This window comes from Mytilus edulis, chromosome 6 (assembly GCF_963676685.1).
Source record: "Mytilus edulis chromosome 6, xbMytEdul2.2, whole genome shotgun sequence".
In the NCBI taxonomy this organism is placed as follows: domain Eukaryota; kingdom Metazoa; phylum Mollusca; class Bivalvia; order Mytilida; family Mytilidae; genus Mytilus; species Mytilus edulis.
Genome location: NC_092349.1, coordinates 39,414,774 through 39,439,823, shown reverse-complemented (window position 1 = coordinate 39,439,823; position 25,050 = coordinate 39,414,774). Strand labels below are relative to the sequence as shown.

Here is a 25,050-nt window from a genome sequence, read left to right as displayed (position 1 = left end):
TAAACAAATATAGAAAACATTCCGTTTTCAGTTAACAGTATAGTGTCTTACATGTTTTCTTTGACACATTAGGGAAAATTACATTTTGTAAAAAGATACGAAAGTGGAATCCCTTTATCGAGTTGTAAGTGATATTGTGAATGGTTGACCAAAGCGAGATTTGAAACCTGACAAAAAGATGTAAAATAAAAACTGATGGTTGTTTGTGAATTTTCTTACTGTACTGGTAATACGACATTATTTTGCTTGTGAATATTGCAATTGTCTTTTAGGCTAAACACTTCAAACTACAACTGTCATGGAGTAGACTACAACCGAATGGCGAGGGTAATTTAAACGCTAAAGCTGTAGAACATTATAATGGTGTTATTAATGCCTACAGGGATGCTGGTGTCCATCTTATGGTAGAGCTATATCACTGGGACCTACCTCAGGCTCTTCAGGACATCGGAGGATGGCTTAATCCGGATATCATACAGACTTTCACAAACTATTGTGATCAATGTTTTGAGACATTTGGAACTAAGGTTATTATCATTTAAAATTTAAAAAAAAAGAAAAGAAATATCTTTCATTTATGTTCCATTAGAGCAATATGACACAAGTATATATAGTAAATTACATAATCTAACTTATATATAACTACTTACGTGTACCATATGTCTTAAATTGATGTGTCTTTTGTGAAAGTAATTTCATCTAAACTTTAAATCTAACTTAAATACATTGTATATAAATACTTTTCATAGATTGTATCTTGAATACGACAAGAGGCATGGCCTATTTCTCCTGAATTTGTATTACTTAATGGGTCAACATCTGCTTTCTTTGAACCTATCGATATTCAATAAACCATATGCATATGTATAATTAAAATATGTTTCAACAATTTCAAGGAAAGAAACAAATCTTAACTTCGCTAGTATTTAACATGTTTAATGCTACGCAATCCATTGACAGTTAATTTGAGAGAAAAAACACTGCAAAATGTTTTTTGCATACACTTTACAAAATTTACTTCCGCAAAACTATTTTGCTTAAGACACTTAATTTCAAGTACTTGCCATAACCCTATTTTTTTCAAAAACAAAAAAAAATACACTTGCTTTTACATGATAGCATGTTGGGAAATACACCAACGTTTTCTTAAACCATCAAGTACTCATATGAAACTATGATTCTGAATGAAAAACCGAAGAACGTAAAACGTTAACCCTTCTATTTATAAATCATTTATGTAGGTTACACAATGGATAACATTCCATGACCCCTACACGTTTGTTTATGGAGGATACGGACGGACAGACATGGCTCCTGGTATTGGTGGACCTGCAGAATCTGTATATAAAGCAGCTGTCAATGTTTTACAGTCTCATGCTGCTGTATTCCGACTTTATAAAACCGTCTACGAAAAAACACAAAAAGGTATACAGTTTTTATCATTTTCTTACCAAAAAAGCAATGAATTGATTTATAATAGAAATGTTACATGGCAAATCATTCTTTAAATTGTCTTGCTGCAGCTGTGCATTCATATCTTTAAACTTCATAATATTGCGTTATTTTTTAAATTTTTTTTGTATATTGCAAACATGATACGGTTGACAATGATTATAAATCAGTAGAACTACTCCAGGTAGTGTTGGAATAACCTTACAATCAAACTGGTATGAGACCGGAGATAATACATCTAGAGATAGAGGGCTGCACTTTGATATCGGCATGTGGGCACATCCTTTGTTTTACGGAAAATGGCCTGAAGAGATGCAGTCATTCACAACAAAGTTCAATTTAACAAGTCCCTACGCTGTGCAAGGTAATACAAGTGCAAATTTATTTTCTTTAAATAAATAGCATATTACACAACCTGTGAAATCACAAATCAATGTTCTTTCGGGCAGATTTTTTACCTATGAAGTTTTTGTCAACGAGAAGAAATGTAAGCGTTTTTATTAAGTTAGGAAAATATATTCGGTGTGAGTAAAAGATAAAAAAAAACAAAAAAACGCAAGCCTAAATTTGTTCAGCATATCATCTACCGTACAAGACGTTTTAAAATTCAAGTATATTTCTGTTTACAGTCTTTGCAGTCTTTTGAGTTTGTGATAGTAAAGCTGTATTATTGCAAGATAAAAAAATACTGCGTTCCGCTATCACCTTTCGTAAAATACTTATAATATATATTGTTTGAGCTGCTTATTCGTGTAAACCAATTGAAATATATATACTGTAAAAGGGTGTGGTTTAACTGTGTTACTAGTAACTTAGGGTTTATAAAATTTACAGTTTGTGTAATGGATTTAAATTTTTTAACAAATATTACCAACAATGTTTGACAGCAGATTAGATAACACAAATCACGGACTCCTGCCAGAAAATATACCTTCAAACGAAATGTTACTTGCTTAGAATAGCTTCTGGACAGATATGTCTATATGAATGCAAAAACAATATTTACTGTCTATTTCCTTTGCAAAATAAAATTACACTTTTGCTGTATATATGTGTTTTGAGGAATATTTTTCATGTAATAATCTTATTCTTTTGGCAGGCACTCTTGACTTTTTGGATCTCTTATACGTCGGAACAATGTTTGCCAAACCGGTTGCAAGAATAGAACATCCGTTCTCCTCGTTCGATAACGACAAAGGTTTACAAATCTATGACTATAGGTGAACATCATTGTAGCTTGTTTATTCATTGAACTTAATAAATAAAAAAAGGGGGATAAGCACACTGTCATGGTTCAAGGAATTTGACTACAGGCACCATTCTTAATTCTAAATGCAATCTCTATAATCGTTAAACTTGCTGTAAAAATATTCTAGCAAAGTTGTGTTTTTGTCGTATTTTCTGTGTTTGAATATTTTTGTAATATATCTCTGTCATTCAGCTTCCTTCGAATATCCAAACAGTTATTAATTGATATTGTACGACCACTCGACTCTTCAACAAAATTTCAACTTTGCAACATCTATTTAATTCTGGATTTGTTTTTCATCAAAGTTATATATTGGCTTTACTACATGTTAAACTCTTTTGTTTGTACTTCGTATAGATCTGATCCTGAAACAGCTTCAGGAATAAGAAAAATCTTAAATTGGGTGAATCGTCATTACCCTGTTAAAGAGATGTATATTGCTGGGTATCTAGGTCGACCGACAACAGGACGTAACTCGCTTGAGGACTCGGAAAATGTCATGTGGTATCAAACGCACATAAATCAAGTACTTAAAGGTAATTCCATTCGTTTGATGTGTTTGACCTTTTGGATAAGGGAATTTCCAATTCGTATTTTCCTTCGAGTTTGGTGTTTTTTTATTGTATTTTTTAAAAATAGAAACATATCTGAGCTAATTTCTAAAATTATAAAAAAAAATAGTTCATCCATAGCATTCCGTGTACATGTACTAAAAGATCTTTCACTTTTTCAACAGCTATTCAAACAGACAAGGTAACGAATCTGAAACGTTTTTATGGGCGATCCCTTGTTGATAGCTTTGAATGGACAGATGGTTATGAGTTTAGTTATGGGTTCTGTATGGTAAATTTCACAGATCACAACTTACCGAGGATTCCTAAATTATCGTCATATTTCTACAAACAACTCATTATTGATAATGGGTTTGTCCCAGGTTATCCCGGAATTGGTGGATTATCAACAGCACCTCCTGAACAGACAAATGGCATTTTGTATGAGCGGTTTCCCGATGATTTTATGTTGATAACTGGTACATCTGCGTACCAAGTAGAAGGTGGATGGAATAAAGATGGTAAGTCTAGTATAGTCATGTTGTATTTTTAACTGCCTATAACGGGGAAACTTGTACCGTCACGTACTTAAAAGTTGTTCTGATAAAAGAATTCAAAGATTTGTTGTTGCATGAAATTGCTATACATCAGAATTTAGTCAAGGTATTAATTAATACCTTGACTAAATTCTGATGTATAGGAATCTGAAATTTGACACATTAAAAATAAAATAATTAGGTAACAACATGTTAAATGAACCTCTTGAAAATTTCTTTAATATCAAATTAACTTGTTTTAGCATTCCAACTGAATTTAAAGACTTAAAAACTATTTATTGCATGTGAAAATATTTTTTCAAAGATGATCTTTTATGATGTACAGTTGAAAAATGTGCATCGGGTGTATTATTGAAATTGCTATCGCTAATGTTATTGCACTAATATTTTATTACAAAGGTAAAGGTGAAAGTGTTTTGGATCACATGCTACATACAAATGGTCTGCATGGGAATAAATCTGGAGATGTTTCGTGTGACAGTTACAATAACTATGATAAAGATATCCAGTTACTGAAAGATCTCGGTGTAAGTTACGGTTAAATTGAATAACTTTGAAATGTGATAACATACCAATCTGATTTTTTTTCAATTTTATTACGTTCTTTTAAAGATTTTGCAACTCAAATTACTTTTTCGGACTTTTACTTAACATTTCAAAAAACTTCATCAGCACCCACTTAAGGTAACAGGTACGTAAATGGCTTGTCCTGCGATTTTTTAAAGAAATTGTATGCACGTAGAACTTATTGAAAGATAATGAAAAATGGAAAAATTTAAGTTGGTCACCGATCTAATTTCCGAGTTCCAGGCATTTGAAAATGGTAATGAAACAACATAAAGTACATAGACATAACGTCAAATTTGAACCAAAAATAAGAAATTTCAAGCTGTATTTATTCTGCAGTTTAAACCAGTCCTACGATTTTTCTATAAAAATCAAATGTTTTTAAGGTATTATTTTCCTTTCTTTTGATATATAATTTTCATGGGGTTACCGAACTCCTTTTTCATATATCAGCCGTTGAAAGGGTGTTGTTGACGGGAAAAGAGAGAAAAATCATGACGTCGCCGAAAGGATTACGCAACGTCAAGGCTATTTCAGCAGAATTGTAAAGACAACGACTGCCTCATTATAATTTGTTTGGCTATTCAAATGCGCTATAGAGCATATTATCCTGTCTGGAAAAAGGATTGATTACCTATTATTGTTTTTTCAGTAAGTATACGAGGTCCTAAGTATTTATAACATATTTCTGGAAAGATTAAAAACACAATGTTTAAGGACATATGTTAATAAACTTATTGAACAGAAACGATAAAAGATCTATCATTAAAATAGATTCTCCTAATGACGAGATACATTCAATGTTCACATATTCGACCACAATGTTGCTGCTTCACAATATTGAAGGCGAAATATAACGCGCAACGGGAAATTGAAACTTATAAGCCGAAAACATAATGACAATGTCTTGTGAAAAAACGAAAAACGGCCAAAAGACAAACAATGGTAAATAAATGGGAAAATGTGTCCATGGGATACAGATGCGCCCGCTTGCATATGATGTTAAAAAGTGATATTACTAAAATACTTTAAAAGTGACGCCACCAAAATTTAAACTAGATCTGTAATTTTTTTTTGGTAATCAGCATTGTGTATAAGTCTTCTAACATTTGGTTGAGGCAAACTAAAGTTAGAGATCGGAAACCAATTTTGGACAGTACGACGGAGGGACAGACGGACAAGTGTTAAAAGTAATGCCCCCTCCGCTACGGCGTGTACATAAAAAAAATCACAACATTTAACTTTTAATCCTCCGATAGTTGCAGGAGGTCATGCATATAAAATATATAAAATTAAGGTTCAATGACACGAGAACACAACATAAACATGAACACATACTTCGATCCAAATAGTACTGGTCATTTGCAAACTTAAGTAGTGTGTTTAATATGACATGAAAGGAGATGGGGGATAAATGTAAATTATAGGCAAAAGACCAACAAAAAGAATATTTCAAAGTTTGTTGTATATTATCCCTACTTTTTTCTCCATCGTTGGTTTTGTTCCGTTATTATAGTGCGGAAAGTGCATATATAGATGTGAATATCTAAAAACAAATGTATATAAATAACAACTTATTTATCTTTTTTTTTTTGTTATTCGGCTTTGCCGCGGTTGACAATGTTTTCTCGGGATACCAATCTGCTATATCCCCCACTCAGCTATGTGTTGTTATAAATTGTTCAACATAGACTTTGAACACTTTATATGACGTTCAGATAAATGTATCCAGTCTAGATTTTATGAGCTGTAATGATCAAGCTAACAATGTACTGAATAGAAAAGCTATCAGGATCACTGTACCAAATTCAGTGGACTGCGCCCGTAAAAGGCAGAGAACAGCTGAAGTGGCTTACCAACTCACTGACATAGTTTTTACTTTTTGGAGCTCCACATATCCTGCATAGTGATAATTAATAGGAATTTCTTCTTTGGTCAGAGCTATAATTTATGCATGATTGACAACTTCCCTCCTCAAAGTCCATAGGAATATAGAACGCTGACACAAAGAGTATGATGATTTTATGATCACACCAGAACAACTGACAATGGTCTGAATGATTAGGAATTGTGCAATTCTATTTAAAAAAACAAGTAAATAAATAATTAATATTAAAACCCAACTGTAAGAAAACAATTGAATAATTGTTTCCATCCATTGAAAAAATAAAAAAATAAAAATAATTGGAAGAAGATTTTTATTTTATTTATTCTTTCAATGACTCTGTCACCTGACACTAGTAGTCCGTATTTTAGTGTCACCTAGTTGTTTAGCCCAATATGCTCAAATTGGCATATTTGCTGAAGTTATTACTTAAAAAAAAACCAGATGGAAGGAAGAAACAAATAAAACTAAAAGATAGCGAGTTGTACAAGTTATTATCTTCTTCTCAACAAAAACTGTACAGGTAATTACTCGTACAATTATTTTTGTACAAGTAATAACTTGTATGATGGCATCATACGAGTTATTACTCTTACAAAGTTTTTGTACAGGTAATAACTTGTACAAAATAATAAGATGTACACGACATATATACTTTGCTAATTATTTTATTTGAAGTGGCGGGAAAGCCGTAGTTTTCAATCAGCGGATCTATATTTTTCCCTGCCGCTTTTTCATGCTGGAAGCTTCAGTGTAATTCACAATGTTCCATTCAATTCAAATTGACTGAAAAGTAAATCGTATTCATTTCTTTAAAATTTTGTTCATTTTGAAAGACATTTTTACTTCGGAGTTCCCGTTTGTTCATGCGGAAGGCCCCATCACCATTAGTCATTAAGATTCTCGTTCAAGTTTATTGTCACTTTCCTCTGCTTACCCGTTTGAAGTAATTTCCGACATTATATTTTACAAATTTCTTGTCACACAGAAAGCAATTAAACTCTTTTGCTTTTCAATATATTTTTTTACTATAAATTGTTTATTTTAAAATAGCACCAGTACTTTCATTTTCAAATTCTATTTATAGACCATATCGCGGACGTGAAAGAAAGCACTGTAAAGAAAGATGTATGTTTATATTTATATGAGAAAATGGTTATATAACAGTTATAACAGGAATATCAAAATAAAAAAAAATATCAGTATTAACCTCTTTTTTTGTGTCGAGGATTGAATACGTCCTAGCCGTTTTCACTCACCATGCTCACGTTGACAGTTGTTTTGGGAAAATGTATTTCTTTGCAAATGAATGAATGCAAGTCCGTGACAAAGTTTGCTATGGAATTTCAATAAATAAAATGACAATATATAGTGTAAGCTTTAATTTGTTATTGTGGGAGTTTACGCGTGTAATGCATGTACGTGTTTATGATATTCTTATCAATTTATACTACATTTCGTTTTCACGTCACATAGTCTATCAACATTCCCGATATTTTAAGTCTCTGATCTTTGCCGATTTCCGGCGTATAGTAAGTTCATGTATGGACAGTTACCCCAAGGTATAAACAAAAAAAGTTCCGAGATCCATTCTTTGTACTTTTAACAGTTTTGTAGAAACATAATTTATATGCATTGCAAGCTTTACGTTGGTCAGCTAGTATTAGTGAAGGACAGTAAACCCAACTCAGTCGCTCTTCGGTCATCACGACATGCCAAGTTTCTTTCATTTTCATGGGAGGAAAGCACTGTTGAAATGTTACAAGATATTTCATTTTACATTCTTCAATTTTAGCTATATTTTGATGAGATGCATTCAATACTCTTCCACCAAATTGACCATTATTCCGACGAAGCGGAATATATACCGACATCTTGAAAATATTTACATTGTGTTTATACTTTCAAAGCTTTATAAAGTTGTTTACCCGACGGCGGTATTCCAAAAATACAAATAGAACGTACACAAATGGATACTGCATAATACAATTTGTACACCGAAAAAACGGTTTCTGTGGAAAAATGTCAGAGTTTTGATATTGTTTTCTTCTGATGTTTCAGTCTCGTTGGAATCTCGTTCTGGAATTATTTCCAAAACATGTAGTTTTTGAGTAATAAATTTTTCAAATTTTATTACCAATCAAGACAGTCTTTTTGCCCAAAATTTTGAGAAAATGGGTTAGGGGTACAAAAAAATGATTTTACCAGAAATGAGTACATCCAATAACACTATTTTTCTTTTCAAATTTATGACATATGTATTTTTTCAATCATTTTTAACAAAGAGGTTGGAATAATATGCATTTTGTTCTTTAAACAGAGAAAAATCACAAATTGACAAAATTAACAGCATGGTAAACTAACACAAAAAAAGCATCAAAATATGATAAGACTTTCTTATATTTCCTCCTACCTATAGTTAAATTCATTCAGATTGGTCCACTTCATCTTTGTTGAAAGTATGAAAAAAAAATAATTGTGGAACTGTAATTTTTACACAATAGTTGCAAATAAATAATGGGTAAAAAATTATGAAAATTAGGAAATCAAAATTGGGTACTTTCAAAGGGCTGTAAGCCAAAACAATTTTTTTTTCTTCACCAATTATTTTATTACAGTCATATAAACCCAAAAAAATCAGGTTGAGAAAAAAGTTATATTCTAGAAATTTACATCCTTAAAGTTCACAATCTTATATATCTGGCTTTCAAAAACTTTGGGACATTTCGTTTGCTACTTTTTTTCAAAACTGTCCGAAGATTTTTGAAGTTTTGTCGATCATAAATATATTTTGCCATCCGGACAGAAGTTTTTTTTTCAGTCAGTCTTCTGAAAAACAAAACAACGTCCATCTTTCTTTGTTTTACGACTATTTTATAAATATTGTACTGAAACTATTTAGTGGTGAATAAATCTCTTCCATTGTGAATTTTTTACCTATCATTAAAAATCCATGATTTTGATATAGTATGGATGAGTTATTGAAATAGACGTCATTTATAAAATATTGGTATTTAGAATTTCAACACCGATCTTTCTTATATGAATGAACATTCACTTTGGTAAAACGAACTTTTCTAATTCATTGAACCACTAAATGATTTATGATTGATTGAAAATAGTATTATACTACTGTCGCATCTTTAAACTTCAAGCACTTATCTTTTTATAATTTGAATTAACAGGACAATTCTTGTCATCATTTCATTGAAGGTACCGGCTTATCATTTCTCTATTTCCTGGACAAGAATACTACCTGATGGAACAAACACGAGTCTTAATCAAGCAGGAATCGATTATTACAATAATGTTATTAACACTCTACGAAAGACCAATATCGAACCTATCGTTACGTTATATCATTTTGACTTGCCTTACCAACTCGAGAGATTGGGTGGCTGGATGAATGAAGAAACTGGAAATCATTTTAAGAACTATGCTGATATATGCATGAAATACTTTGGCGACAGGGTAAGTATAACCAAAATCATATTATTTTAAATATGAATTTTATCAAATAATTTGAAAGGTTGAGGAGTACACTGAGGTCTAAAATATTGAAAACAACACCTTTAAAAATTTCTTGCGTCCGAAGCGCTTGTCTGGATTTACCTCCATCAGGAACTCTCAAAGCCAAACATTACAAATCCGAAGATGTATAAGTACCGAAACCGTTGAAGAGCTATATGTCAAAAATACCTAAAATAAATAGCCAATTTCATCTAAAGCCAACTTCTAAGGGATACAGTAACAAAAAAGCGGAAAACTATATGTAGCAATTATTCATTGCTTAAATTCATTCTTTTGAACTCTGATGATTAGTTGTTATCATTGGCAATCATACTACACATCCTTCGTTTTATATACTTAACATAGGGTAAACATTAATACTAATAAATATAACATTAAAGCGATCCAAGTGCTCCAAGAAAAATCCTTCAAAAAATGTTACAAGAAAATATAAAGAGTACAAGTTGTCATATTTGCAATCTAAAGACAGCCGTGGTGATCCGTAGCAATTACGAAATAAATAGTAAAGACAAGTAAAAGAGGAAACTATATGTTAACTACTTCTTGGTTGTGTTATTTCTTTTCAGTGAGGGTACACGCACATTTATATATCAAAGTGTTTTGAAAGTCTTCACTATATGTATGGACTTCTAGTCTTACTAATATATAATGATACGTTATGTTTTCGATTTATATCAATGGTGTTCCTTCGAAAGATCAAACATTTTGTAATAAAACTGTATAATTTAATAACCTTGTTTGCATTTAGGTTACTAAATGGATAACAATAAATGATCCATTGAAAGTGGCAACAAATAATTCTACACCTGGTAAACCTGTGAGCTATATAGCTGGTAAAAATCTTATGCTTGCTCATGCTGCGGTATACCATCTATACAACAAAACATATAAAGCAAAACAAAAAGGTACGAATAATTTTTGATATGTGTTGTTCTCTATAATGAGTAAATCAACATCCACCATGCTTTTGAACATTCGTGTTCCGTCCGTTATACTTTTATTAACCGGATTTTTGTGACAAAAATGTCGGTTATTGATTTGCGGATGCACGGCGGGCGGGCGGGCGGCAATCAAATGTTGTCCGTGCATTAACTCATGAACCGTTCAACCAAAGCTTTTAAAATTTTAATATGTTGTTACTGACAACTAAATGAAGGTCAAGTTCAATAATGGCGATTTTGACTTGTACCGTTCAGGAGTTATGGTTCTTGAAAGATTGAAAAATGGAGTTTCCAGTCGTGTCAGTGCATTTACGCATGAACTGTTCTACCAAAGCTTCCCAAATTTTAATATGTTGTTACTGATGACAAAATAGAGGTCAAGTTTAATAATGACGATTTGGACTTTTACAGTTCAGGAGTTATGTTTCTTGAAAGATTGAAAAATGGAGTTTCCAGTCGTGTCAGTGCATTTACGCATGAACTGTTCTACCAAAGCTTCCCAAATTTTAATATGTTGTTACTGATGACAAAATGGAGGTCAAGTTCAATAATGACGATTTTGATTTTTACCGTTCAGGAGCTATGGTTCTTGAAAGATTAAAAAATGGAGTTTCAAGTCGTGTCCGTGTATTTACACATGAACTGTTCTACCAAAGCTTCCCAAATTTTAATATGTTGTTACTGATGACAAAATGGAGGTCAAGTTCAATAATGACGATTTTGACTTTTACCGTTCAGGAGTTATGGTTCTTGAAAGATTGAAAAATGGTGTTTCCAGTCGTGTCCGTGCATTTTCTCATGAACCATTCAACCAAAGCTTTTGAAATTTTTATATGTTGTTACTGATGACAAAATGGAGGTCAAGTTCAATAATGACGATTTTGACTTTTACCGTTCAGGAGTTATGGTTCTTGAAAGATCGTAAAATGGGGTTTCCATTCCCGTTGTTGCATTTACTCATGAACCATTCAATCTAAGCTTTTCAAATTTTTATATGTTGATACTGATGACAAAATGGAGGTCAAATTTGATATTGACGATTTTCACTTTCACCATTCATCAGTAATGGTTCTTGTGATATTGCCAGGACACAAATAAATGTTAATAAATCCGGTTTGCTGTCGTTGTGACAGTCTCTTGTTTGACATTACACTTACATTTCTACTTAGAGGCATCCTAATCACAAATACAAAAAAGTAATATACACATTTATTTAAATTGCTTTATTTTATAGCAAACATTAAGCATTTGAATACAGGGATACGTTTCGTTTTATTTTCGAGATATGAGTTTAAAATTATCCCGTTAACGATGTTAAAACACGGAAACTGTTCAATTAAAAACTGAGCATTTATCCGGGTAACATAAAAAAAATGTTCCTTTCTTTTTATTTTCTGATATTTTAATACACAATTGTTTTGGTAACCAGGACGACTATATATTATCCAAAGAGGTTTTGATGAATTTCGCTCTTGCATTTTGAGTTGGAAACTTGGTTTCTTGATAATTCCGAATGTTATTAACAGAGAACTTAATAATCATGGAAATCAAATTCTAATATAATTGAAATTATATTATGATAAAAATGATACACAAACAGAAATGTGCCATATTGTTTCTTTAAACAATGAACGTTTATTCCAGGAATGGTCAGTATTGCATTAAATACAGAGTGGTTTGAACCTAAAAATCCAAAAAATCCACAGGACATTCAGGCTGCAGAGCGAGCCCTACAATTTCATCTAGGGTGGTTTGCAAATCCTATCATTAAAAATGGTGACTATCCAGAAGTAATGAAAAGCGGAAATAAAAATTCTGAAAAATTGCCTAGATTAACAAAGCAGGAATCAAATATTCTTAAAGGTTTGATATTGATTTAGTACTATCTTCTATATTGACAGGAGTATGTTGTTTAACTATTGAAACGGACAGTAAGATTGATGTAAAGACACACCATATTGTTCTATTCTATATCAATGCATACTGTATACTCAGGTATACTTGATAGTTATCAAGGTACCAGGGTTATAATTTAATATGCCAGATGCGCGTTTTGTTTACATAAGACTCAGCAGTGACGCTCAGATCAAGATAGGTAGACAGCCAAGTACAAAAAAAAAATCCCTAGTATTTCGAATAATTCATACTTTTGCAAACGAAACATGGTTCTTTGTACAAAAATATATGTATTCAAAAATGAAAAAAAGATCATAGGATCTCATTGCTATGATTCTTTTTTCTTATGAAACTACACATACATTTCTACTTAAGTGCACCCTAATCACAAATTCGAAAAAGCAATATAGGCACATAGATTTCACTAAGTAGTGACCCCCCCCCCCCCCCCCCCCCCCAACAAAAAATCACCTTGTCTTTGGATTTTTTAATTTGCCAACACACATTTGGTCTCAAAATATCATATAAGGAAAGAAAAGCTACACACCTCGAAAGTCATGTTTTCACTCTTATAGTTTTGCAGTTAATTATATACAATAGATCATTATAAGTTTTGCATTTTAACAGGAACTGTAGATTTTTTGGCTGTCAACACATTCACTGTCAAAACTGTTACCCCTGACAATGAGTTTAATGTCAATTTTCGGTCGGATTTCGATAAAGACGTTGGAGTGAAAATCGAAGTAGATCCTAAATTAAAAGGGTAATTAATAAAGCTTTATAGTATAGTGTGTCTTCTACTTATATCTAAGTGAATGGTTAATGAAAAGAGTGAGACTTAAACATCATGTTTTACATTTAGTAACAGACTTTGTTTTTAAGATTTGGGAAGCCTTACCCTTTTTATAAATTTGTCACTTATCTGAATACTTACAAACCGCAAAAGAGTAAATATTTAGCTATTTTGATATACGGTTATTTTCGCAAGATTTGATACTTTTTTTTCATAATGCAGAACGTGTAAGGCAGATCTAAAAGTAGCAACTTGGGGTATTCGGAAGTTACTAAACTGGATAAACTATAACTATAACATATCAGTAATGGTTACCGAGAATGGTATATGTGATAACGGAAAAATAAAGGATCTGCAAAGAATTGATTTCCATAGACAATCTATCAACGAAGTTTTAAAAGGTAAAGTATTTTTAAAAAGAACTGCTTTAAATTTAACCAAAAGGGCCTTTGATGTTGCGCTTTCTAGAATTTCATACTATTAAACTACATGTAAATATAATGTTGTAATGTTAATTTGCCAACTTGGTCAACTTACATGAAAGCATATTTGCATTTTCTGCCATTTGATTCTATGATGCTCCAGTTGAAAAAACTAATCATTACAACAACAAAATGCATATGATATAAACCGGACATAAAAAATAATTTCAATAGCCAGTATCTCAAAGGTCACTTTGAAAAAGCCAACTCTATGAACCAAACATACCGAATGTAATGCAGCCTATGGTAATGTCTTTACAGCAAACAAACTTTCACTGTTTAAAAGAGTACATAATAAAATCATCATAGATTCCAGAATTGAAATTTTATATTTGCGCCAAACGGGCATTCCCTCTACAAAGACTGATCAGTGACACTCGAATAAAAAAATGTTAAAAGGCAAAAAAAAGTTCCAAGTTGAAGAGCATTGAGGACCAAAAATTCTTAGATGTTTTGCAAAATACAGCTCAGGTAATCCATTCCTGAGGAACTTGTTTAGGCATATATTTTTTTTTTATCTGTATTTAATATTTCATTCTTCAGCAATTAAATATGATGGCTGTAAAGTGATTGGATATTCAGCATGGTCATTCCTAGATAGTTTTGATTGGAATAACGAATATAAATCACCTTTTGGTCTCGTTCACGTAAACTTTAATTCGCCAAATAGGACGAGAACGCCAAAATCTTCTTTCAAATTTTATAAGCAACTCATAAAAGAACATGGATTTAGACCTGGCTTTCCGGGGAAAGGAGGCCGTGGGACTGCTCCAGCATATGGAAATCAGTTTTATTACGACGTGTTTCCAGAGAAATTTGTATGGAGTTCAGCTACATCCGCTTATCAGATTGAAGGAGGATGGAATGAAGGAGGTATGTTTTAAGGAAATAAATTGCTCCCTTTATTATATTATTTAGTCTTACTTTCATTCATTTGAATTTGTCTGATTGTGAGAATCATATACTGCACATAAAGTAACACATTTTATTGGTTTTGTCAAACTATTGTTTCGTTTATTTCACAGTATTTTAATGTTTGTATTCACAAAACAAAATCAAGTATTGGTCTGTTTTCAAGGTACATTATGTATTTTGATTTTGACAGTTCTTTTTCATTATGATGATCAAAACGTTTTTGACATTATGTATTTTGATTTTGACAGTTAAGAATGACATAGTCTTTTTCATTATGATGATCAAAACGTTTTTGATTTTTTTTAACAAGAATTGAAATTTGTTTTTGTTACTATAAGACTAAAGCTAGACAAGATTTCAATAGACACTAGGCAAAAAAAGAAACGTTACATTGGTTTTTAATTTGAAAATATCACATATATTAATTTCAAATATTTTCATGATTAAAACTAGTAACCCGAATGATTTATCTATCAAATTTACTCATATATAAAAAAATCGGAGATGACGTGACGTCATTTTCTGATTTCACACAAATAACCATTTTTTCAAAAATTAATCCTGTATAGAGTTGGAATCGAGTTGTCCTTTTTGTCATTTATTGTGTCGAACACGATTGTTAACAAAAGGTCGCATTAAATAATTGAGAAAGTTACACGTCAAACAATACCCCGTCCACGCCAAAATGAGAGAGAACGAGCTATTGGGATGTTGGAAGCAGGAATGACTCAAGTACAGGTTGCAAATCATTTTAATGTCTCTAGAATGACTATTGCAAGACTTAAGACTCGTCTTAGAGATACTGGCACAACAAATGATCGCCCCCGTAGTGGCAGGCCACGTGAAACGACGTTACGTCAAGACAGACACATCCGCATCATTCATCTCCGGAATCGATTTGTTAACGCGTCACAAACTGCACGACAGACCCACGGAAGACATAACAACAGAATATCTGCTCAAACAGTTCGTAAGCGATTGCGTCAAGTTGGTCTTAGAGCTCGTCGTCCATTGAAAGGACCTATCCTTACGCAGCGTCACAGAATGGCGCGACTTCAATGGACACGGGTACGGATTCGATGGAATAGGCAAACATGGAAACAGGTTCTTTTTACCGATGAATCTAAATTCAACTTGAAATTTAGCGACGGCAGAGCCAGGGTCTACCGGAGACGCAATGAACGATTTTCTGATGCGTGCGTGCAGGAAACAGATCGGTTTGGTGGTGGCGGAATCATGGTATGGGGCGGAATTACCTACCAGGAACCCACCGAGCTCAAATCATCGTTGGTAACCTAAATGCAACAAGGTATAGGGACGAAATTCTGGCTCCATTGTACTCCCGTTTCTCCGAAGACATCGTTTTAACCACGTTTTTTCAGCAGGAAAACGCCCGTTGTCACGTGGCACACACTTTTATGACCTTTTTGGAGAATAACCATATTCGTGTGTTGCTAGCAATGTCTCCAGATTTATCACCAATTGAACATCTTTGGGACGAACTTGGACGACGTATCAGAAATAGTCAAAAATCCACCGGAAACGCTAGCCCAGCTCCGAACAGCACTTTTCAGGGAATGGAACAACATCCCTCAAGATTTTATTCGAGGTCTTATTGATTCCATGCGACGGAGGTGTCAGGCGGTCATAAATGTAAGAGGTGGTCATGAAGGTATTGACATGTTAACCCGAATTCTGTACTCGTCCTGTTAAAATTGTCTGAAAATGTGCAATATTGTTTTCAATAAAGAAAACATGTTATTGTTCTCTTCAAAATCATGTTAGCTAACTATTCCATTAAATTTTTGTTATCAATTTTTTGTTATAAAAAAAATTAAATGATCTTATAAGCATGTAACGTTTCTTTTTTGCTCAGTATATTTCAATCTAAGTGTTAATAATAATGCATTCAAATTTAGAATAAAATGCAAACGTAGTTAAATTATTATGAATTATTTTATATCTCAAACTAAGGTAGCAACAATTATACTCCAGTTTTACATTGTAGGAAGAGGACCAAGTGTTTGGGATGACTTCGTTCATTTGGGTAACACAATTGCTGGCAATGTTACTGGTGATGTGGCTTGTAATAGTTATCACAAATATAAAGATGACATCAAAATCTTGAAAGAAATGGGGGTATATACAACTAGTTTAAACTTCCTTATAATGTTTCTTCTTATGTTTGTTCTTATATTCTCAAAGATATAATAATTGACTCGAGACTTGATTACCAGTTTTTTTTTTAAGTTTTAAAAAGTTTAAAAATATGTTGTTATTTTACTTTTAAAATCAATGCAGTGTAAACATGTTATGAGCAATTATTACAGAGCTTGTGTATTACTAAATTTCATTCATTACTGAATTCTTTCAAGTTTCTTTTATTATAATGTGTCAAGGACTGACGCACTTATAAATCACTCATTGGAGGATATCTTTATGTTAGAAGACATGTAAAGATAAAACAGTCCAATATTTTTCCCACGAATATACCAATTTTGGAAAATATTTTTTTTGGTTGACGAAAAGTTATAATTCATGTATAAATGTATTTTATCAAATTGCCAGATTCAAAAGGCAAATTTCCTTTATCAGGAACAAAAATCTAACAGAAAACAAAAGTTTAGCAATTATTTTAACACAATGCAATTATTCCGTATGTTGTAAAGAGCTACAATATGTGCTCGATTTTTACTGTGCACACTCTGTTTTATTGTTATTTGTGAATTTCTTTATTTATCAAGAATTTTTCTTGATAATCAAAGGATATCTAATCTCTGAAAACAATGTCTTTTTTTTAGGTGAGCGCATACCGTTTTTCAATATCCTGGTCAAGGATATTACCTACTGGGTTAAAATCCAGTTTGAATCAAGAAGGTATTAATTACTACAACAGTTTGATTAACGGACTGATTGCGGAAGGAATCAAACCTATGGTAACACTATTTCACTGGGATCTACCTGCCAATCTAGAAAACACATATGGTGGATTTCTAAATAGCTCAATTCAGCAATATTTTACAGACTATGCTAAAATATGCTTTGTAAACTTTGGTGATAGGGTAAGATTTAATTTATACTATGAATATATTTACTTCATATTTGTATGACTCGTATGGCATGATAAAATAGATAAAAACAAATACCTTCTCTCAGACCTGTACTTTTTTTAATGTGTATAGGAATGAATACATACCCTACGACGCCGCCAGGTCTGTGTTTTTGTTAATTTTCTTGATTTGAACTGATGAGTTTGATCTCTTCAACACAACTGTCCAAGGTGACATTTTCTATTAAGTGATAAAGTTCATTTATAGAAGAAAAAAAAAAGCAAAATTCTATATTTAAACAAAATAAAAATGGATTGATACCATCGAGCCCCCCTAAATAGATATTGTATATATAGTCATATCATCTGAAATATGGAACTGAGTTTCAGTTGAACAATTATTCAGGTAGTTGTGGTCCTTCAACATAGACAACTATAAGACAAAAAGGTTGTTTATGCTGCTTAACTTTGTACTTCTTACAGCCTTTTTTTGCGCACCTAACGAGTCTTATGCAGACGAAACACATGGCTGGTATAAATAAAGGCAACAGTAGTATACCGCTGTTCAAAACTCGTAAATCTATGGACAAAAAACAAAATCGGGGTAACAAACTCAAACTGAGGGAAACGCATTAAATATAAGAGGAGAACAACGACACAACACACAGAAACGGACTAAGCATTAGACAAGATCCGATGAGAATAAAAAATATCAATTTGGGATAGAAAAGTACCGTGACACGTCTTATAGTAATGTGAATTCACACTCAAATATAAGAGAAAACAAACGACACAACGGAACCCAACGTGAAAATGTTAAACACACAGAAACAAACTATGATATAACAATGGCCATTTTCCTGACTTGGTACAGGACATTTTTAAAGAAAAAAATGGTGGGTTGAACCTGGTTTTGTGGCATGCCAAACCTCGCACTTTAATTACAATGTTAAATATAACATTAAAATGACAACATAATATTACAGGACTACAATACAAATAAATAGGAGAACGTATTAGGCAAAGAAACACATGAATAATAGATAACAAAAGGCATCAGGTTTAAAATTCAATACGCCAAAAACGCACAGCATCAGCGTGTTATCTTTGATGAGTTTTTCCTGTTAAAAGTTTATTCTGTTCATTAGCGGTAGGGTTCGGTAAGTATTTGTAAAAAATATCTATTTTTAATGAATATTCTGAAAGAATAATGATAGGGTGAATGTTATTAACTACGCTACCTAAAAACCAAAATGACAAGAATTTTTTTTTTATACAGAAGCATTATGTTTGATAATTTTTGATACAAATTAATATTTTTCCTTCCTCTTAAAGGTCAAGTTATGGATTACATTTAACGAGCCCTGGATAACAGCCTGGACCAGTTACGGGGAAGGCGGATTCCCTCCTGCCAAACATGGCAAAGGCACAAACACCTACATTGCAGCTCACAACATCATATTGTCACATTCAAAAACTTACAGACTGTATAAAAAAAATTTTAGTCACCAAAATGGTACAGTATTTCCTATTGCTTAATTTTTTTTATTTAGCAATGAAGAACAACAGTCAGAATCCATTCAATGACGAAAATAATCTTGTTTTATTCCAATTGTTACATATTTGCCTAAACAGTTTAAAGAATGGTGATAAATGAGGATCTTCCGTTTGTTGCCAATGTAAGCCAGGATTAATAGCCAGTATTTTGATACATTTAAACAATGAATAAATCTATGTATTCTATTGATCTAATTAATTCCTCGTAAAAATAGTTAGATCTCCGCATTTTATATGTGGCTATGTTACTCACCTTGGTAGGATTAATTTATATCGCGATATTTGTAATATCGATGGGAAAATAGTAAAGATCAACATATTGTTAATGTATTCATCATAACCTAGATATTTCAATTATAAGAAAACTGGTACACTTTTTATTGAAATAAATTATATATTTCTGCGTTAGGCGAGGTTGGTATTACATTAAATGTTGGTTGGGCTGAACCACGAAATCCGTATAATCAAGATGATATAGAAGCTTCTGAACAAGCATTGATGTTTGATTTTGGATGGTTTGCAAGTCCTGTAGTGTACGGTGATTATCCCGACTTAATGAAATGGAGTGTGGGAAATAATAGTAAAATACAAAGCATACCGTCATCAAGGCTTCCTGAATTTACCGAAAGTGAAAAGCTTTTAATTAAAAGTAAGTATGCATTAACAACATTTAAACCATAGCAAACGTAGAAAATAGATGAAATTATTATGACGATGACGTGAAGTGATTACTTCTATGTTTCTGTAATAAAGGCACAAACGGTAAATGCTCTTATTTTCAATACTTCATTTATTTAAATCTTTTACAAATTCACACACCCTTTGAAAAAAGGACATTTGTTATTTGTCACAGTTTTTTAATGAGAACTTTAAAGGGAAAATTCACGATTTTTTACTTATGGTTTAAATATGTTCATTATGACATAATATATATATTCACAAAGTTTTATCGCTATATGTGCAGTAATAAAGGAGAAATTCAATAATTAATGAAAAAATATCAACTACTTCCTGTAGGTCGTGACGTTTTCTCCTGATTTTTGCATGCCGGGATTTAAAATACAATCATTAAAAGTCTTGGTTTTTAATCATATTTTAACGTAATCGTAAGCGCGCCGATGACGTATGCTTTATCTAATAACCATCCGATAATAAGAAGATAAAACGCACAGACGTTCAATTGTACTCATTCGTGAGATAAATTATCTATGTTAAACGTATATATTCGAATTATTTTTGTAGACAACACAACAAGTTATAAATTTATTTTTAATAAATGCATTTTCGGACTGATAAGGTGAACAAATTAAAGTACAATAATCTGTAAAGACAATATGTTGGTGAACTATTATTGACCTTTTACTATCTCTGCTATGGCTAGGTTTATACGATGTGTGTATTCACGGTTCTGTGGCAATACTCGTAGATGGCTTGTTGAAAGGTAAATTGTTATTTGCACTTCGGTATTTAACCACGCCTCTAGGGCACACCTTGCCAGGTGTGACTGTCTATTCGGATCAGTGGTAGCATTTAATACACACATTAAAAATACATATTCAAGTTGGTGACAAATAAAAATTGGTCGCCGTGGAATTATTTAATTATATTTGGTGCTATTATTTTTTGAATTCAAATAAGTTAATTTACTAATAAATACACAATTTTCGGTTAAAGACGGGAAACTTAATTCATATGTCAGAATGAAATGATATACAAGTCTTGTCCTTGATTTATGTCTCATAAAAAAGGGGGACTTAGAAATTAGAAATAGCTTTACTAAATCATTTTTATTTGTCTTTATTAGGCGAAAAAATGTACGAGAACACTTACATTTAGACTTTTGAAAGCCATGTATTAATTAATATATGAAACTATCTGAAGATAACTCTACCGAAGCGGAATATAATATGTACGAATAAAGAAAAAAATATTTTTGTAATGGAATCGAAAAATTACGAATAGATATTCTTTTCAAGTGTGATAAACGTCAACCAAATTTATTCATAATCGGGTACGTCCTTATTAAAATCTGAGACAACTATAATAATCGTCGTCTCCCAACGTATACTTAAATAACTATTTGATCAACGATGTTTAAAATTAAAGACAACGAATTTAATGTTATCTTTCCCTATTTTTGAATGTTATTATAAGTCTGTTCAACTTGCAAGAATACCCCTAAAGCGGACAAATATCCGACAAGCAGTTTATTCTTTAAATTGCTGTCATTGAATATCAAGAAAGAAAATAAATCCCGAAATTGATACTCAATAGTTTTCCTAGAAAATATTCACATTTCTTGGGGATTATTAGTGTACGTCCAGTTGCATATATTTTACATGAATGTTGGAACAATTGTGATGATGACGAATTTCGTCCTTTATTCGAGAACAATTTAATTGATATATAAATCTGTGAGTTTACTATGTTCTTAACTTCGATGAACCAAAGCAAGTTATAAATTGACCTGTATTTAAATCAAATTGTTTCTTTTTTTTCTTCTTCTTCTTTTGGTATACAATAGTCTATCGAATTCGTTGATTACATACTGTTGGCATACGTGGACTAGTCTATTTACAAAACTTTTACCACAATTTACACAAAATGTATGTTTCTTTCTTATGTTCAATGTATTCATGTATACATATTTTAAATAGCGCTACTGACTATAGTTCCGTAACTTTCTACCAGGCGTATGTATACACGAATCGTCGACAAGTGCGCACATTTTTTTAGATCAATAATTCTGGTATGTTCCAATGGTAAACGGACAGAAAGTCACAGGACAAAAAGTCACAGGACATAAAGTCACAAATTTGGTAGGACAAAAAGTCACAGGACAAAAAGTCACAAATAATTTGTTGACAATTGTTTGAATTTATAAGAGAAATATCTTGAAATATTTACTTTTTAATACATATATTCAAATTAAAGTTTAGGAAATGTGTCATTATACTTGAAAAGTCAAGAATTATTTAATTTTAATCATGCAAAAGATATATTTCTTGGCACCATGAAGCCATTTAAGTGCCAAGCCACTTTGACATTTTGTTTTTTTAACAATTATTTGATTATCTTTTATATATTTTTGATAAATTTTGTTTACAAAAATGGTATATATACAATAGTTCAAGAAAAATACAAAAATATTTTTGTAGAAATAAGCTGTTTTTCTTTAAAGAAAATAATCGGAAAAAATGAATTGTGACTTTTTGTCCTGTGACTTTTTGTCCGTGACTTTTTGTCTGTGACTTTTTGTCCTGTGACTTTCTGTCCTACATTCGTTCCAATCTGTCCTAAACTATTGACAACGAGTATATATTACATTTTCCCAAATTAACCCTTGGAAAAATATGTAAATAGATTTGTATTTCTTCAATGATTTTTTTTTTTTATAAATAATATTCTTTACACCAGAAATGTTATTTATAAACAAGCGTATGAGTTCAGTAATGACTAGTATATTATATCACTTTCGGACACGCAAGACAAAAATGTATATTATACATGCACCTGATAGTTCAAAATGGAAAGTTATAAGTAACGGTCGTGTACACTGATCAATACCTACAGAAGTGAAACGATGCATGAACTTGCAAGCCCGCCGGACAGGAAATCGATTGAATACCTGGACGTGTCACCTTACACCCCTTCCAATACCTTTGGGAGTAATACCTTTAGCCATGCTGGTGATCAGATGGTTCATTCTCATTTATCCAACTTTTTTAAAATATAGGTAGTACAGGTAAAAAAAAAGTTGGATAGATGAGATCAAAGGTAATCAAGAACAAAGGGTTTTCCAATTAGAGTTTGGTTGAATGACAGGTGAAAAATAAGGCTGAAAATTATACCAGGATTAAATTTTCTGTAGTATTATTTAGCATAGCATGTTAAAATGTGCAACTGACATTTAGTTAATGTAATGTAAATCATTTGAAAGTATTTTAAAGTTATTTAACCGTTAACTAAAATGTGAATTTGATAGAAAAATATCAGTTGCACTTTTATTCATGATGGAATTTGTCAATGAGATGGAGCTTTTTTTGTGTATTAGATCCTCTTCGTTCATTTTTTTTTTCTGTTCTTCTGTCCAAATGATCCAAATAGGACAAAATATAAGTTGAATACGTTTTACTACACAAAGACTGAACAGAACAAAGTTCACAAAACATATATGCATGCATATATATATATAAAAAAAGCAAAAGCAATTCTAGAACAAAGAATATAAAATACTGGCACAGTAATATCAACCGCACACCATGACTAAATGAATGTTCAGTAGATTCACAAAACATACAATGGCATTAAAGAAATGTCCACTATAGATATACACATCACAAATTTTTTTTATTAAAAGGTTAACAAACGTAGCACAGAAATATTCATAGCACACTAAAGGAATGTTCATTTGATCTTTATCCTAGTTTTAGTAGGTGGGATACTGCATCAGTGTAGTGATTTACGTTGATCTGTCCTTGCTGTAGTCTCTCCTTAAGTTGGGGTCAGTCTGTTGTCTATGTTTCGGTACTTTAACTTGCGAGTCTTGCGTTTCCCCCCTGCGGCGTACTGGATGAGTCGAATTTCTGTGGCAGCCTGTGTATTCCTAAGCTTCTGTATGATGAGGAACAGGCTAGGATGAGCCTTGTTTAACTGGTTGTTGAGTTTATGGTGCCAGCCTTCCAAATGATTTGTTGTCCTTGGTCCTACGGTACAGAAGTGGTTCCATCGTTCTGGTTCTATTTCAACCCACTGTTCTGTGACGTAGTCATTAAATTTTTAATTTTTAACACTTGGAGATATGGGATTAGGTTGTGAAAAATGTTTAGATTTTTGCATTGATGAGCAAATATGCTGAACACGAACAATGATTAATTTGGTAATCACTTTGAATCAGCACCACAAATAAAAGTTAACAGGTCTAAAAAAGTAATAAACACATCATATTTACTCAATAAAATGTTAATATAAAATTATTATTGATTTGTGGGTTTCTTCTGTATAAAAGATGAAACATTTATTTATTATTCAAAGTATTCTGAATTTTATATGAAATATACGAAATTTTATTCAAAATATACTAAATTTTATTCTTAAATAAAATGTAACAAGTTTACTATAGCCTCTTTTATGTATATATTTTTAAAATAATATAAAAACATACAGGAACAAATTTACTGTCAAATTTGAGAAAAACACCTTATAATTACTAAACAAACAACTCAATAATTAACAAAAATAAAAGTTGGCTAAATGAGAATGCCTTATTTTAAAAAGTTGGATAAATGAGAAGACACCGATCAGATGAGGGAAGATCCGAATTTATTTAAATAAAGTTTATTACTTGAAAGAATTATGAACGAATTAGATTTTCGAAAACAATTTCCACGGAACACTTATTTATCATTTTATGATTTGAACTTTGACTTTTTAACTAATTACAATATTATCAGTTTAAAAATAACAGACTATATGGTTATTTAAAAATATAAGACCATTTTCCGTATCAAATTAGTCAGTCAGATAAAGAACAACCGTACGATTGACAAGATATCGACACGCAATTACGACTACATCGTTTACTGTAGTTTTGTTCCTTTGTGGTTTATTGACATATCGTGATTT

General features: G+C 31.8%; 1 protein-coding gene across 2 annotated transcripts in view; it reads left to right on the top strand.

The window, feature by feature from the left end:
• LOC139529074 (lactase/phlorizin hydrolase-like) overlaps positions 1–25,050 on the top strand; it is a 62,728-nt gene that overhangs the window by 2,958 nt on the left and 34,720 nt on the right. For both annotated transcript variants that reach the window (XM_071325323.1, XM_071325324.1), the window contains exons 3-19: positions 273–527; positions 1,242–1,425; positions 1,637–1,816; positions 2,552–2,672; positions 3,059–3,237; positions 3,438–3,773; positions 4,209–4,336; positions 9,475–9,732; positions 10,541–10,697; positions 12,378–12,596; positions 13,257–13,392; positions 13,645–13,823; positions 14,448–14,777; positions 16,828–16,958; positions 17,621–17,881; positions 19,204–19,384; positions 19,835–20,074. In XM_071325323.1, coding sequence (XP_071181424.1) covers positions 273–527; positions 1,242–1,425; positions 1,637–1,816; positions 2,552–2,672; positions 3,059–3,237; positions 3,438–3,773; positions 4,209–4,336; positions 9,475–9,732; positions 10,541–10,697; positions 12,378–12,596; positions 13,257–13,392; positions 13,645–13,823; positions 14,448–14,777; positions 16,828–16,958; positions 17,621–17,881; positions 19,204–19,384; positions 19,835–20,074 — 3,475 coding nt within the window. The remainder of the gene's footprint in view (positions 1–272; positions 528–1,241; positions 1,426–1,636; positions 1,817–2,551; positions 2,673–3,058; positions 3,238–3,437; positions 3,774–4,208; positions 4,337–9,474; positions 9,733–10,540; positions 10,698–12,377; positions 12,597–13,256; positions 13,393–13,644; positions 13,824–14,447; positions 14,778–16,827; positions 16,959–17,620; positions 17,882–19,203; positions 19,385–19,834; positions 20,075–25,050) is intronic.